We start from the raw sequence: 11,852 nt of genomic DNA on the forward strand, positions 1-11,852 counted from the left end.
GTATCCAAATTTGTCAGGAAAAAGAAGAACTGCTGAATTAAACTTTCGGCACACAAACAGACAGGGTTTATTTATGAAATATGTAATTTTATTATGGTAAATGCAGGATTAGTTGGTTCCAGGTTAGGCGCATAGTGGGTTGGCATGAAATTATTTTCTTACTACCAAAGACTTTTTTCTGTTTCAGAAATTCCATAAAATTCTGCATTTACCCAAGAATTTAGTTTTATTGAAGACTGTACTAGTTTAGTGGGAAGTTAAGAAATTCATAGGAATTTAAACTGGATTATCATTAGTCTTCCACTGACTTTATCCCAGATCTCCCTTTGACCCTTTAACATACTGGGCTCCCAGAATGGATGTCAAAAGGGGTGGTGGGCATCTTCCAAAAAAAAAAAAAAAAAAAAAGAAAATCAGTCCATCTAATGTTGATTCCTGTAAATATTTACAATTAAGATGTTTCACTCTAGCTCAGAAAACACCTATGATCAGAGTTGAATAAAGTGGAAAAACAGCTCATCTATCTGAGCAGTTTCAGGTGATACGAACAGTATACTTTAAACCGTTACCTGTTCTTATGACACATTAGATTCACATTATTTAGCAGACACTTTTCTCCAAAGCGACTTCCAACAAACTCTACATAGTGTTATCAGACCACATACCTTATTCACCAAGGTGACTTACACTGCTAGATACACTACTTACAATGGGTCACTAATCCATACATCACTGGAACACACTCTCTGTCATTCACACACTATAGATGTACCTGAACAGCATGTCTTTGGACTGTGGGAGGAAACCAGAGCAAAGCCACACAGACACAGGGAGAACATGCAAACTTTACACTGACTGAGCAGAGATTGAACCCATGTCCTCTCATACCCCACAGGCACTGTGAGACAGCAGTGCTACTCGCTGTGCCACCGTGCCACCTATCAAAGTAGCATTGAGGGAGACATGTCAGAGTGACCTTTACTTATGGTCCAAAGTTTTCATTTTCTGTAGTTTTCTTCTCTTATTCAGGAACAAAATTTTAAGATAATCCACAGAATCTACCCTATTCCAGTATATCTTTATAGGATACTTCTGGTGCGCTCTCAGCTGTTTTAAAAGTAAGACACATTTGTACAAGCAAAAAGGGTAAAAATCTTTCACATATGTTTTCACCACCAGAGCATGGCATGACAAGGAGTCAAACCTAAAGTGCTCATTGTTCCAAAGCAATAGTACCACAGCTGCTCATCCATAGCTTATGGAGCACAAGCTGTAAAAAATCTAGACTGTGAAATTTCCCACCGATGCAGAATTCCAAGGCACCTTAATAAGCTATTGGTTTCTTCTTTATATGGGCAGCAGGCAGCAGATGGTGTAGCGCTTAGGATCACTGACTTGCAATCTGAAAGTGCTTTAGTGCCCTTGATCAAGGTACTAACACTGAATTAGATAAAAATTATTCATCTTATTGAAAGATATTTTGGTTGTGAGACAGGTACAGTATTATAACTTTATTACAGACAGTTTGAATACATATTCAAATGAAGACTGAAAACTTTACCTTTATTATGTTTTCATTAGCAGTCAAACAGATCTCTGCATATAACTATATACATATATATAAACAGCATTTTATTGGGATCACTGCTTTATAACTAAGCTATAAAATCAAAAACAAAGCAACCTGGGATTCTGAATATTAGCTGAGTTACAGACTCTCCAAGAATATGATTTATTTGTTTGACTAGACATATAAAAAAATATTCACATAAATGTACACATTGTGTAAGAAAGACCTTTGATGTTATCAATTGCTGTCCTGTTTTTTGATCTCATCAGCATCAAATGTGAATGGTTGGTCATATCCCATAAGGTGGTTGTAATCATGAGGCAGTGGAAACATCATGGGATTCACCAGCATGGACTTCCCCTTAGCATAGAAGGTAGTGAACATCTTGCTCACATCAGGTACCTTCACATCCCGCTGATGAAACATAGTGACCTTCTCCACTAGAAGTGCACTGTAGGTTACAGCTGCATATGTGTCAGTGCCCTTGTTGTAATACAGACGCACCACATAACCCTTAGTGATCATGTGGAGGAGAACAGGGGTCAGAAAGGTAAAGAAGCCCAGGAAACTTAAGATGGCTACCTGCAGGGCCAAGCTATGCAAGCCAAGGCCTGTTTTGAGAAGGAGGTATGGAGTCACACAGATGCTGAAAATGCTGCTGGAGTAGGAGAAAAACTTCACCCCTAAACAAAGAAAGATCAATAAAAGTGTGAACTTCCAAGATACCCTGCCAAATTCTTTTCTCCGATGTACTCATAAATATCTTCTTCTGAAGAACTCCTTCCTGGACAACTCACAAGTTCCTGTCTACCTCTCTTTGCCCATTCTGGCACACTCACACACTCACTTATATTGGGGAACTGCTGTATTTAGATTACTCCTGTCTCTCTCAGAACTCACACTTCCTGATTCACTCAGCACTTCCTATTAAGTTCAGCAGTTCTCAAACACCAACATGGATAAAGTGGCAGGACCCAAACATACCAAGTACAGCCTTTCCAAGGTTCCCTGTGTAGATTAGCTCTCCTTCAGTAGAGCTCCTGGCAGAAGATGAACAAAAGCGCTGCCATCTGTTTGGGACAGAACTCAGTGGAACCTGTTTACGACAGAAGAGCTTCCATGAGTTCAGGGAACAGAAGTATGAACTTTCATTTCACTCATTCAATTGACAAGATGTATACGCACTGTACTTTGCAAAAAAAAAAAAAAAAACTGGTCACAGTACTTACTGCAAAGAATTTAAGAGGCAACAGAGGAACAGAAATTAGTAAATTCTATTTAATATTTGATTACCACTTGTGTAACATGTTAAAAGTTGCAACTTTGGGTTGGACAAATGTGAAGCTCAGAAAAGTGACTATCGGTCCTCACCCTAGGAGGCAAATTCACGAGTTTTCAGTGGGTCAAGCACTCAATTGCTTAAACTAGTGATAAAATTAATATATTTCCAAATTAACATTATCAGCAGTGATGTTATTCAGGCCTGAAAAGGGCAACTCACAGTCACCTCACACATCTAGTGTTACAGGTTTCAGTCTGCTGGGTTGTGTTTTCATGTGCAAATTCCTAGCACAAAATCATTTCTTCTGCTGTCTCTCTCTATATGTATCCTGTGACTACCTGGTGTCTAGTGCTTAGACCACATGTCATTTTCTCTGGGATCGGCTCCGAGAGGGTGAACTTATAAAAGACTGGAGAACAACATGTTCTAAAATCAGACGTCTGTGAAACTGTACAACAGGACAATAATAGTAGGGCAGCAGGTGGCATAATTGTTACAGATGTTGTCTTGCTGTAAAGGGCTCAGATTCAAATCTCCACTCCTACAAAGGTAACTTACCTGAACTGATACAGTGAAAATCACCCAGCTAGTGGGTAAACCATTGTAAGTAGCTTAGAGTACAAACCTAACGTTGTCACAGTGGAGAAAGGATTAAAGAGAAGAGATAAACTAAATCTAATAGAAGACAATTAATAAATAGTAAAATAATACTAATCAATGTGTCATGTGAAACAACCATGGCATGATGACGTGTGTGATGCCATTTTTTAACATGTGCGATTTTATAAAGTAAAATTGTGCGTGTGAAATTCATTAACGTGAAGTACAATAATAAATATCTACTGAGGCAAATGAAGTACACTTACGTTATTAATTCCTTCTTTGCACAGCACTGCCCACCTGGTGCCTTTAAGAACCTGCATTTTATCTTTCCTAACAGCAGCAGAGCTAGACGTCCTGAGGCACCTGACGACTGACGGCTGTACCACTCGTGCAAGGCACCACCGAGTACCCAACTGCGGACTTACACGGTATGGCTGCACGCAGCGGAGTACATGTAAACTCAGCATTTTCATATTAAAGGATAAGTTAGTAAAATTAAAGTAAAACCGCTCGCTGTTGTCTCAGGTCAAGTAACATGACTTCAGGCAGGTGACGACACCGGAAACACGTAAGCATTGTGTGCACTAATATCACCTTCCGACTGATTTCAATGGAGAAACGTTATAATTCCGCTTGTTTGATAGTACTCTTTGATTAAGAGTCATGCTATTATTATTATTATTATTATTATTATTATTATTATTATTATTATACAGTGCAAAAGCGGTTGTTGTTTCATTAACGTGCAAAAAAAGGCGCCGGACCGTATTTGAACAGCTTCCGGCAGCTTCCTGTCGTTTCCGGCAGCTTCTTGGTGGCTGAAGGGAAAGTGGGAGCCTGTTGTTGGTGAGTTTGTTTGATTGAAGTCTTTAGAAGTTATACCTTATTTCTGATTTATTTTCTCACTAAACTACTCGGTGTTAATAGTGGTGTTTTGTAGTAATTTAGTTAACTGGTTTATTCTGTATGAGTTCAGGATATATATATACATGCGGCATGATGATCGTCTCGGGCCTCGCTGGTTCTCGGCAGTCGCAGAGCATGAAAAAATTGTTTATCTTTTTTTAATAAAACTGCTACTCCTTTGGCTTTGTTTGTAACATTAAGTTAATTATTATTATTATTATTATTATTATTATTATTATTTATTTTATTTTTTTAATTTGGTACTCAGTGTTTTGTGTAATATACAGAACTGTACTTGTCATATACTACAGTATCAGTGGAGGATTTAAATCTGTTTTTACTTTGTCTATTTCCCCATAAAAACGTGACAAGTGAGTGGATAGGAAACCACCTCTGGGGTGTCAATGTAATTAAATCAAAGAAATGATGCAGAAATAGTTAAGTGTAATAAAACTTCAGGATTTATCATTTTTCTTAACTAAGAACTCAGTTTACACTGAATTCCCTGTGAAGAAAAACAGTTTTAATATAACAAACTGCTGGCAGTGAGAGAGTAGCATTATTTGATCACATCTTTGTCTCAGTTTCCAACTTAGCCTTTTCAGTGAATCGGCCCTCTGTACAAATATCCCTGATATTGTTAGTACTGGGTAGAATTTAGAGTGCATTCATGTGTGGTGTGTTTTTTTTTTAAATGCTGCTTCTTTATTTTTCAGGGCAGAAACATCATTCAAAGGAACCATGGGTTGGTATGACTACAATTCCTTAGACATTTAAAAAAAAAAAAAAAAAAAAAACTACTTATGTTTGCCTGAGAATTGTAGCTTTGCTCAAATGTAGACTTATACTGCAGTACTGATGGTGATTTAGTGTGATGTGAAGAACTTTGTATCTTTCAGATGGTGAGGAAAAGACATATGGTGGCTGTGAAGGCCCTGATGCCATGTATGTGAAGCTTATCTCCTCAGATGGCCATGAGTTCATTGTGAAGAGGGAGCATGCATTGACTTCTGGAACAATCAAAGCCATGTTGAGTGGTCCAGGTAAGCAGGGGCCCCTTGTACAGATAGCTGATCATTTATCTGTTTTTACACCCATCTTTGGTAATTAAAGGCCTTTTTTTTTTTTTTTTTTTTTTCCCCTCCCCTTCCCTTTCAGGCCAGTTTGCTGAAAACGAAACAAATGAAGTGAACTTTCGAGAGATCCCATCTCACGTCCTGTCGAAGGTGTGCATGTACTTCACCTACAAGGTGCGCTACACCAACAGCTCCACAGAAATCCCCGAGTTCCCCATTGCCCCTGAGATTGCCCTTGAGCTCCTCATGGCTGCCAACTTCCTTGACTGTTAGATGTATGCTGTACATTTTCAGGAACTTTTTTTTTTTTTTTTTTTAAAGAGTCCTTTAAATTTTTGCCATTAAAATTATATTTTGGTGGCTCCTGCTGTATACTTTTTTTTCTTTTTTTTTTTTTTTTTTTTTTTTTTTTTTTTTTGCTGCGCTGCACAATAACTGATCCCACTACAGTGTTTGCTTTCTTGATGTGGGATGATTAGATCCCATAATAAATTAATCTGGCTTCATCTTTGTTTTTGTTCACTGCATATGTTTGGTTTTAATATGGTTAAAGGAAACTCTTAGTATGGTTCTAGTTATCATGGGTTAATTCTAGCTTGGTTGTGTGTGTGTGTGTGTGTGTGTGTGTGTGTATATATATATATATATATATATATATATATATATATATATATATATATATATATATATATATATATATATATATATATATATATATATATATATATATAAAAAACATTTTTTTTCCCACTAACTTAGAATCCAGTTTTCTGGCATGGCTTCTGTGCTCAATTTCTATAAATTAGTCTTTTATATTTTTTCCCCTTGTTTTGGAGGTCATTTGTTTGAATGATTCTCCCAATTTGGGATATGGTTACTTTTAGAAATTTACACCCCTTAATGCAGCAGTCCCCAACCTTTTTGGCACCAGGGACCGGTTTTGTGGAAGACAATTTTTCCACAGGGGGGAATGGTTTCAGGTTACTGGCATTTTACATTGTAATATATAATGAAATAATTATGCAACAACTTACCATAATGCAGAATCAGGGGGAGCCCTGAGCATGTTTTTCTGCAAGTAGATGGTCCCAAAATGTGAATCACCTGTTGCAATGAACCTGTAATTTGAGTAGGACTCTTGGTATTTTCTTTTAAATGCAGCTTCCTTTTTGTTGGCAGTCTTAGTCTTCTGCTGTTTCATCATTGGGTCTTTCTCCCTTTTCAAAGAAGCTCTCCAGTGACATTTGTTTTTTACTCATTTTGGCTAGGGTTAGCTTGTGGGCTTACAAAAACTGTGAGTGAGACAAGTGCGCAGTGCGGGAAAGAGGCGTGGACGGAAGTAGTAAATTAAAATAAGGGGCGGGTCACGCCCGGACTAAAATAAGTGTCGGATTCTGACTTAAAGCCTGCCACCAGATGCAGCTGTACAATTGAAGTACATCAACTCACTTGCCACTATAAAGCCTGCCACCAGATGCAGCTTAATTGTCACTTGCTACTCACTGATAGGGTTTTGATATGAGTCTCCAAGCAATTGATTTATTATGGTCCCTGTGCAGTCAAACCTCTCTGCTAATGTTAATCTGTATTTGTAGCCACTCCCCAGTGCTAGCATCACCGTCTCAACTCCACCTCAGATCATCAGGCATTAGATTCTCATAAGGAGCGCGCAACCTAGATCCTTTGCATGCGCAGTTCACAGTAGGGTTCACGCTCCTATGAGAATCTAATGCCACCGCTGATCTGACAGGAGGGGGAGCTCAGGCGGTAGTGCGAGCAAGGGGGAGCAGCTGTAAATACAGATGAAGCTTCGCTCGCTCGCCTGCCACTCACCTCCTGCTGTGCGGTCCGGACTGGGCGTTGGGGGACCCCTGCCTTAATGTACTCATTTTATGAAACCCAGTGGTTGTGTAGGAAGGGCAATGTAATATTTACTTTCCTATGCAGCTGTGGATATGGGTCATATTTCATGACCACTTTTCCAGGAAAATACCTGATTTATTTTCAGTGATGTCAGTGGGAGATCTATATTGAATGTTTCATTCAAGATGATACAGGGAGACCAGACCTGATTTGATCAATGGCCTCCTGCTGCATCACAGTTACATATCCACAATATACTGGCTCCATGTTAATTCTACTGTACTAGTGAAAATGCTACTTAATTATAGTTTATGAAATTAGCATCAGCTATTCCATAAAAAGGGGGGGGGCGGTGGCACAGTGGGTTGGACCACGGTCCTGCTCTCCAGTGCGTCTGGGGTTCGAGTCCCGCTTGGGGTGCCTCGCGATGGACTGGCGTCCCGTCCTGGGTGTGTCCCCTCCCCATCCGGCCTTACGCCCTGTGTTACCGGGTAGGCTCCGGTTCCCCGTGACCCCGTATGGGACAAGCAGTTCTGAAAATGCGTGCGTGTGTGTGTGTATTCCATAAAAAACCTTTAATTATACAAAGGAAGGATTGGGGATGCAGTCTTCAAAGATTAAAACACTACAACAGTAGCTCAAGAAAAAAGATCTGTGACATGAATCCAAAGCAGAATTAGGAGAAAAAGTCCTGCTTTAAAATCTCTTCCAGAAGAGAACAGGTCCTGGTTATACCCGGAAGTGGGTGAGGGAGGGGGGAATGAGCATTTAGTCACTTCATACACCATAAAGTATTAACCTTTTTATTGCTGTGGATCTGCAGTTACACAGAATTAAGCACACATCTCAGTCTGTAGGTACAGAAGTGGATATCTCTCTACATGATTACTGTTGGACACCCGAATGTCCACTGAGCAGCAAACCCCTCCAACCAGCTCAGTGAACATCCCACTCTCAATGAGATGATATTCCCCTGCAAAAAACAAACACCCTGAGAAAGGAGCAGTGCAAAAACACCCACGCATCTGTAGCGTTAACAGTAAACACTCAACATTAAACCATTTTTTTAAATGTATTTAGTGCAAAGTACAATCATTTTCCAAAGGAACATGACATATTTCCATTCAGTCAGGCCACCGTCTGCGTCCCATTCTTTGTCTCATTGTTGTTCACAGCCTCCTTGCAATGGGCCAGGAACGGGTACATGCACTTGTCTGCTCCCAGGAAGCGATACATGGACACAATGGCTTCAAAAGGCAGGATTCTGCAGGATAAGGGCCAGTTAGCTTTTCTTATGTCACCATGCTGCTGTACAAACAGAGGTTTAAGGTTTCCTTTCAACAAACCTACGTCTTAAAGAAGGTCACAATGTACATGGTGCGGGGTGTGCAGATCATGGGCTGTTCTGTCAGGATGGCCGTCATGGCCTGTTTCACACAATACTCTGGTTCCAGGGGTGGCAGCAAGGGAGACACTTCCTTCCTGTGTAGAGCAGGGGACCACAAAGCACTTGGCATCTGCATGACTGAGGGCAATATGCCAACTGGTAGATCACCTTCAAGCACTTGCTGAGGACCATATGGAAAAGCTTGTCAAACCAAGGATCATCAGTTTGCTGTAAGAACCAGACGCATGTACCACATTGGTGAAGGACAGCACCCAAGACTCACCGTATCCGGCAGCCCTGGAACATGCCCCTTTCCACCAGGAAGGGACATACCAGTGTCATCTTAATGCCATGTTTCTCAGCAGCCTTCAGTTCATGACTGAGGGACTCATGGAAGCCAATTGCCCCAAACTTGCTGGCACAGTAGTCCTTCAACAAGGAGAAAAACCCTTCAGAACTCTACCAACGCCAGCAGCAGATAACATGTTCTGGACAGTACTGTAGCATTAAACATTCATGCACTTCAGTAGTGTCTGCACATATAATCACTTGTAAAAAAAAGTCAACAGGTTTCCAAAGCATAAAAATATTACAAGTTTTAATAAACTGGCATGTGTTGCCCATCTTGTAACAAGACAGGGGTGAGCCAAAGCACCAGTTTAACTGTACTCCAGCAGTTGGAATATTCCCCATCCTGCTCTCTGTTAACCCCCCCTTACCTCAATACCAGCTGTGCTGAAAAGGCCCAAGGAGCTCGCCACTGTCACAATGTGACCGTGGTTCACCTCCAGCATCTTGGGAAGGAAGGCTTTGGTGGTCTACAAGCAGGAGAAAAGCAGGATTTAAAGCTCCCTGTAACAGTTACAACCACCAGCAGAGTCAGCAGTGTGTTGTTCACAGTTGCACTGCCATCACCTAAACTATTACCACCAGATACCACTGAGAGGAGAGTACATGGGTGGGCCTGTAAAGAACTGACCCAGAAGTGGGCGTGGCAGTTGACCATCATGGTCCTCTCAATGAGTTCATCAGGGCACTCCAGGAGATGGCGACCAGATACAACACCAGCACTGTTCACGAGCACATCGATGCGGCCAACTTCCCGCCGTACCCTTTCCGCTGTGGCATACACACTCTCTCGCTGGCTCACATCGCACACATAAGTGTGTACCTGCGGCTCCTCAGTCTCCACAGTATCTGCAACAGAGCCAAGTCACATGTTCCAGCCAACTATGGACTCAAGAGTGCAGACCAGCAGGCATCTGGTCACATTTAAACAAATGGCCTTAACGCATTACACACAGGGCCGTCTTGTTCAGAACATTACTTACACATTTTCGGAAACATACAAACTTATTCACACATTTTCCTCTTTTACCTAATTTTTGGAATTTTGGTATGCTGCAAAGCAAAAGCCAGCCTTTTACACTCCAAGACTACGGATGTATTTACACACCCGGGCACGAGATGGAGTTAAAACACACTCCACTTTAAAGTAGCTGAAAGTTAATTAAAAAAATATGCATGTTCACTTGTTAAAAGTATATCAGCGCTTTACAGATTCTGATGTACAAATAACCCTCTATTGGGTTTTATTTATTGTGTGGATAAGGAAATTTGAAACTGGCCATAAGTTGACAATAAACAGTAAAGACTCAATAATATTTTATTTTAATGTAGTTAGATTTTTACAAGACTACATTTTGTATATTATAGCTCAATATAATGATTTCACAAAACCTAAACCATGATATAATCAAAAGACAGCTGTACTAACAGTTAATTAATTATGCCCTAGTAGCATAGAGACTTTGGTTTCACAAATAGACTTCTAGTCCCAGTTTTGTTCTTTAGAAGATGAGCAACTGAAATGGATTGTTCATTCCTTTGAGTCCTTTCTTCAGGGTGACATGCAAGGTCTTTACACCAGTCTTCCTACAATTATTTACCTGTTTATACTGCAAGGTCACTTTTACCACATCAACTCTGGTCAGTACCTTGATGAAGGGTACAACAGCAGGTATCAGAATCTAGATTGACTGGAAGGCCACACCTCTACCCACTATGCCACCTCGTGTCCTGGATTAAGTTTATTGTGTCCCTTAAATGCAGGTGGAAATGGTCTTGGCATCAAAATCAGAAAGCAAAGCTCACCTTCAGCCCCAACACACCCGGGCTGTGTGACTCTCAGTCTGACCGCACATACGTCACAGCACGGAACAATCCGATTGGCTGATCAACCCAACAACAGGCGTCAATACAGAACCTGCTCAGGTGGTACCGGACAGGTACAGAACTTAGTTTAACACATTTTAACCTCGTTTCAAACCTGACGGAACGTGAGACTTTCAGATTATAATTAGGGTAACTAAAGTGGCATAAGAAAAAAGTGCGGCGTGGCAGACCACTGACACATTGGTCCACTGCTAACTTGGCTGTTCGAGACCTGCGAGTCGACGAAACCCTCCCGTACCAGTATACAATCACGCAGTTATATATCATTAGTTTTACACTTCTCACCCTCGTCGGCATCTCCCCAGACGCAGCACACGATGTCAGCCGTTTCCTCCAGTTTCTGCCTGTCAATGTCCCAGAGGACCAGCACCGCCCGTCGCCGTGCGAACTCCACGGCAAAGAGGCGGCCGAGACCTCCTCCTGCGCCGGTCACCACACAAACCTGGCCAGCAACCCTCTTCTCTCCGGGCCGCACGAACCAGCGCCATCCCGACATCACGAAAGCCCAGGAAACCTTCAAAGTAAGCAGGAGGAACTCAGCGGCGATGTTCAGGGTATCGGACATGATCATTGGGGGTCTTTGCTGGCACACGGGCACTTGTGTCCTTAACCTTGCTCATCGAGTTACTGCCCATGAACCAGCGGGGAAAAATATTCTCATGGTTCAACAAACTGGTCTTTAGTTTACATTATAACTGTAAACATTGTCCTATGCAGTTGCCTCAAACAGACGTCCATCACGTTTCCTATCTCCACTCGACTCTTGTGCTTAAACCCGTCAGAACCGTGGGGCGCTAAAAGGCCCCTTTAGGTACTAAATGTAGTGCCCGTGCCAAAATGAGATTTGTTACATATACACTTTAGTAGATCGGTATGAAAAATGCAAACCTGCTGTTATTTTGATGATGCGGACTCTTTTAGAATAACTTT

The 11,852-nt window shown here is 41.2% G+C and overlaps 3 protein-coding genes across 5 annotated transcripts; 1 reads left to right on the forward strand and 2 right to left on the reverse strand.

Annotated features, from left to right (window-relative positions):
• Window positions 1–1,554: 1,554 nt before the first annotated feature.
• tmem70 (transmembrane protein 70) lies at window positions 1,555–4,015 on the reverse strand. Its single transcript, XM_018757684.1, has 3 exons — window positions 3,719–4,015; window positions 2,555–2,666; window positions 1,555–2,253 (listed from the first exon to the last, which is right to left on the reverse strand). The coding sequence occupies exons 1-3, from the start codon at window positions 3,926–3,928 to the stop codon at window positions 1,808–1,810; spliced, it is 768 nt and encodes a 255-aa protein (XP_018613200.1). The 5' UTR covers window positions 3,929–4,015; the 3' UTR covers window positions 1,555–1,807.
• Window positions 4,016–4,229: 214 nt separating this feature from the next.
• On the forward strand, window positions 4,230–5,796 carry elocb (elongin C paralog b). Its single transcript, XM_018757683.2, has 4 exons — window positions 4,230–4,301; window positions 5,078–5,106; window positions 5,261–5,404; window positions 5,520–5,796. Exons 2-4 carry the CDS (start codon window positions 5,103–5,105, stop codon window positions 5,708–5,710), a joined length of 339 nt encoding a protein of 112 aa, XP_018613199.1. The 5' UTR covers window positions 4,230–4,301; window positions 5,078–5,102; the 3' UTR covers window positions 5,711–5,796.
• A 2,286-nt stretch (window positions 5,797–8,082) lies between these two features.
• Window positions 8,083–11,830, reverse strand: LOC108937615 (retinol dehydrogenase 10-A-like). Of its 3 annotated transcripts, XM_018757636.2 has the most exons (7): window positions 11,811–11,830; window positions 11,208–11,436; window positions 9,667–9,884; window positions 9,407–9,505; window positions 8,971–9,116; window positions 8,651–8,782; window positions 8,083–8,564 (listed from the first exon to the last, which is right to left on the reverse strand). In XM_018757636.2, the coding sequence occupies exons 2-7, from the start codon at window positions 11,416–11,418 to the stop codon at window positions 8,429–8,431; spliced, it is 942 nt and encodes a 313-aa protein (XP_018613152.1). In that variant the 5' UTR covers window positions 11,419–11,436; window positions 11,811–11,830; the 3' UTR covers window positions 8,083–8,428. The 3 variants fall into 3 exon arrangements, with proteins under 3 accessions (XP_018613152.1, XP_018613151.1, XP_018613153.1); XM_018757635.2 differs by lacking the exon at window positions 11,811–11,830 and having other exon boundaries at window positions 11,208–11,715; XM_018757637.1 differs by lacking the exons at window positions 8,083–8,564; window positions 11,811–11,830 and having other exon boundaries at window positions 8,657–8,868; window positions 11,208–11,715.
• Between the last annotated feature and the right edge of the window lie 22 nt (window positions 11,831–11,852).

This window comes from Scleropages formosus, chromosome 7, assembly GCF_900964775.1.
Source record: "Scleropages formosus chromosome 7, fSclFor1.1, whole genome shotgun sequence".
NCBI lineage: Eukaryota > Metazoa > Chordata > Actinopteri > Osteoglossiformes > Osteoglossidae > Scleropages > Scleropages formosus.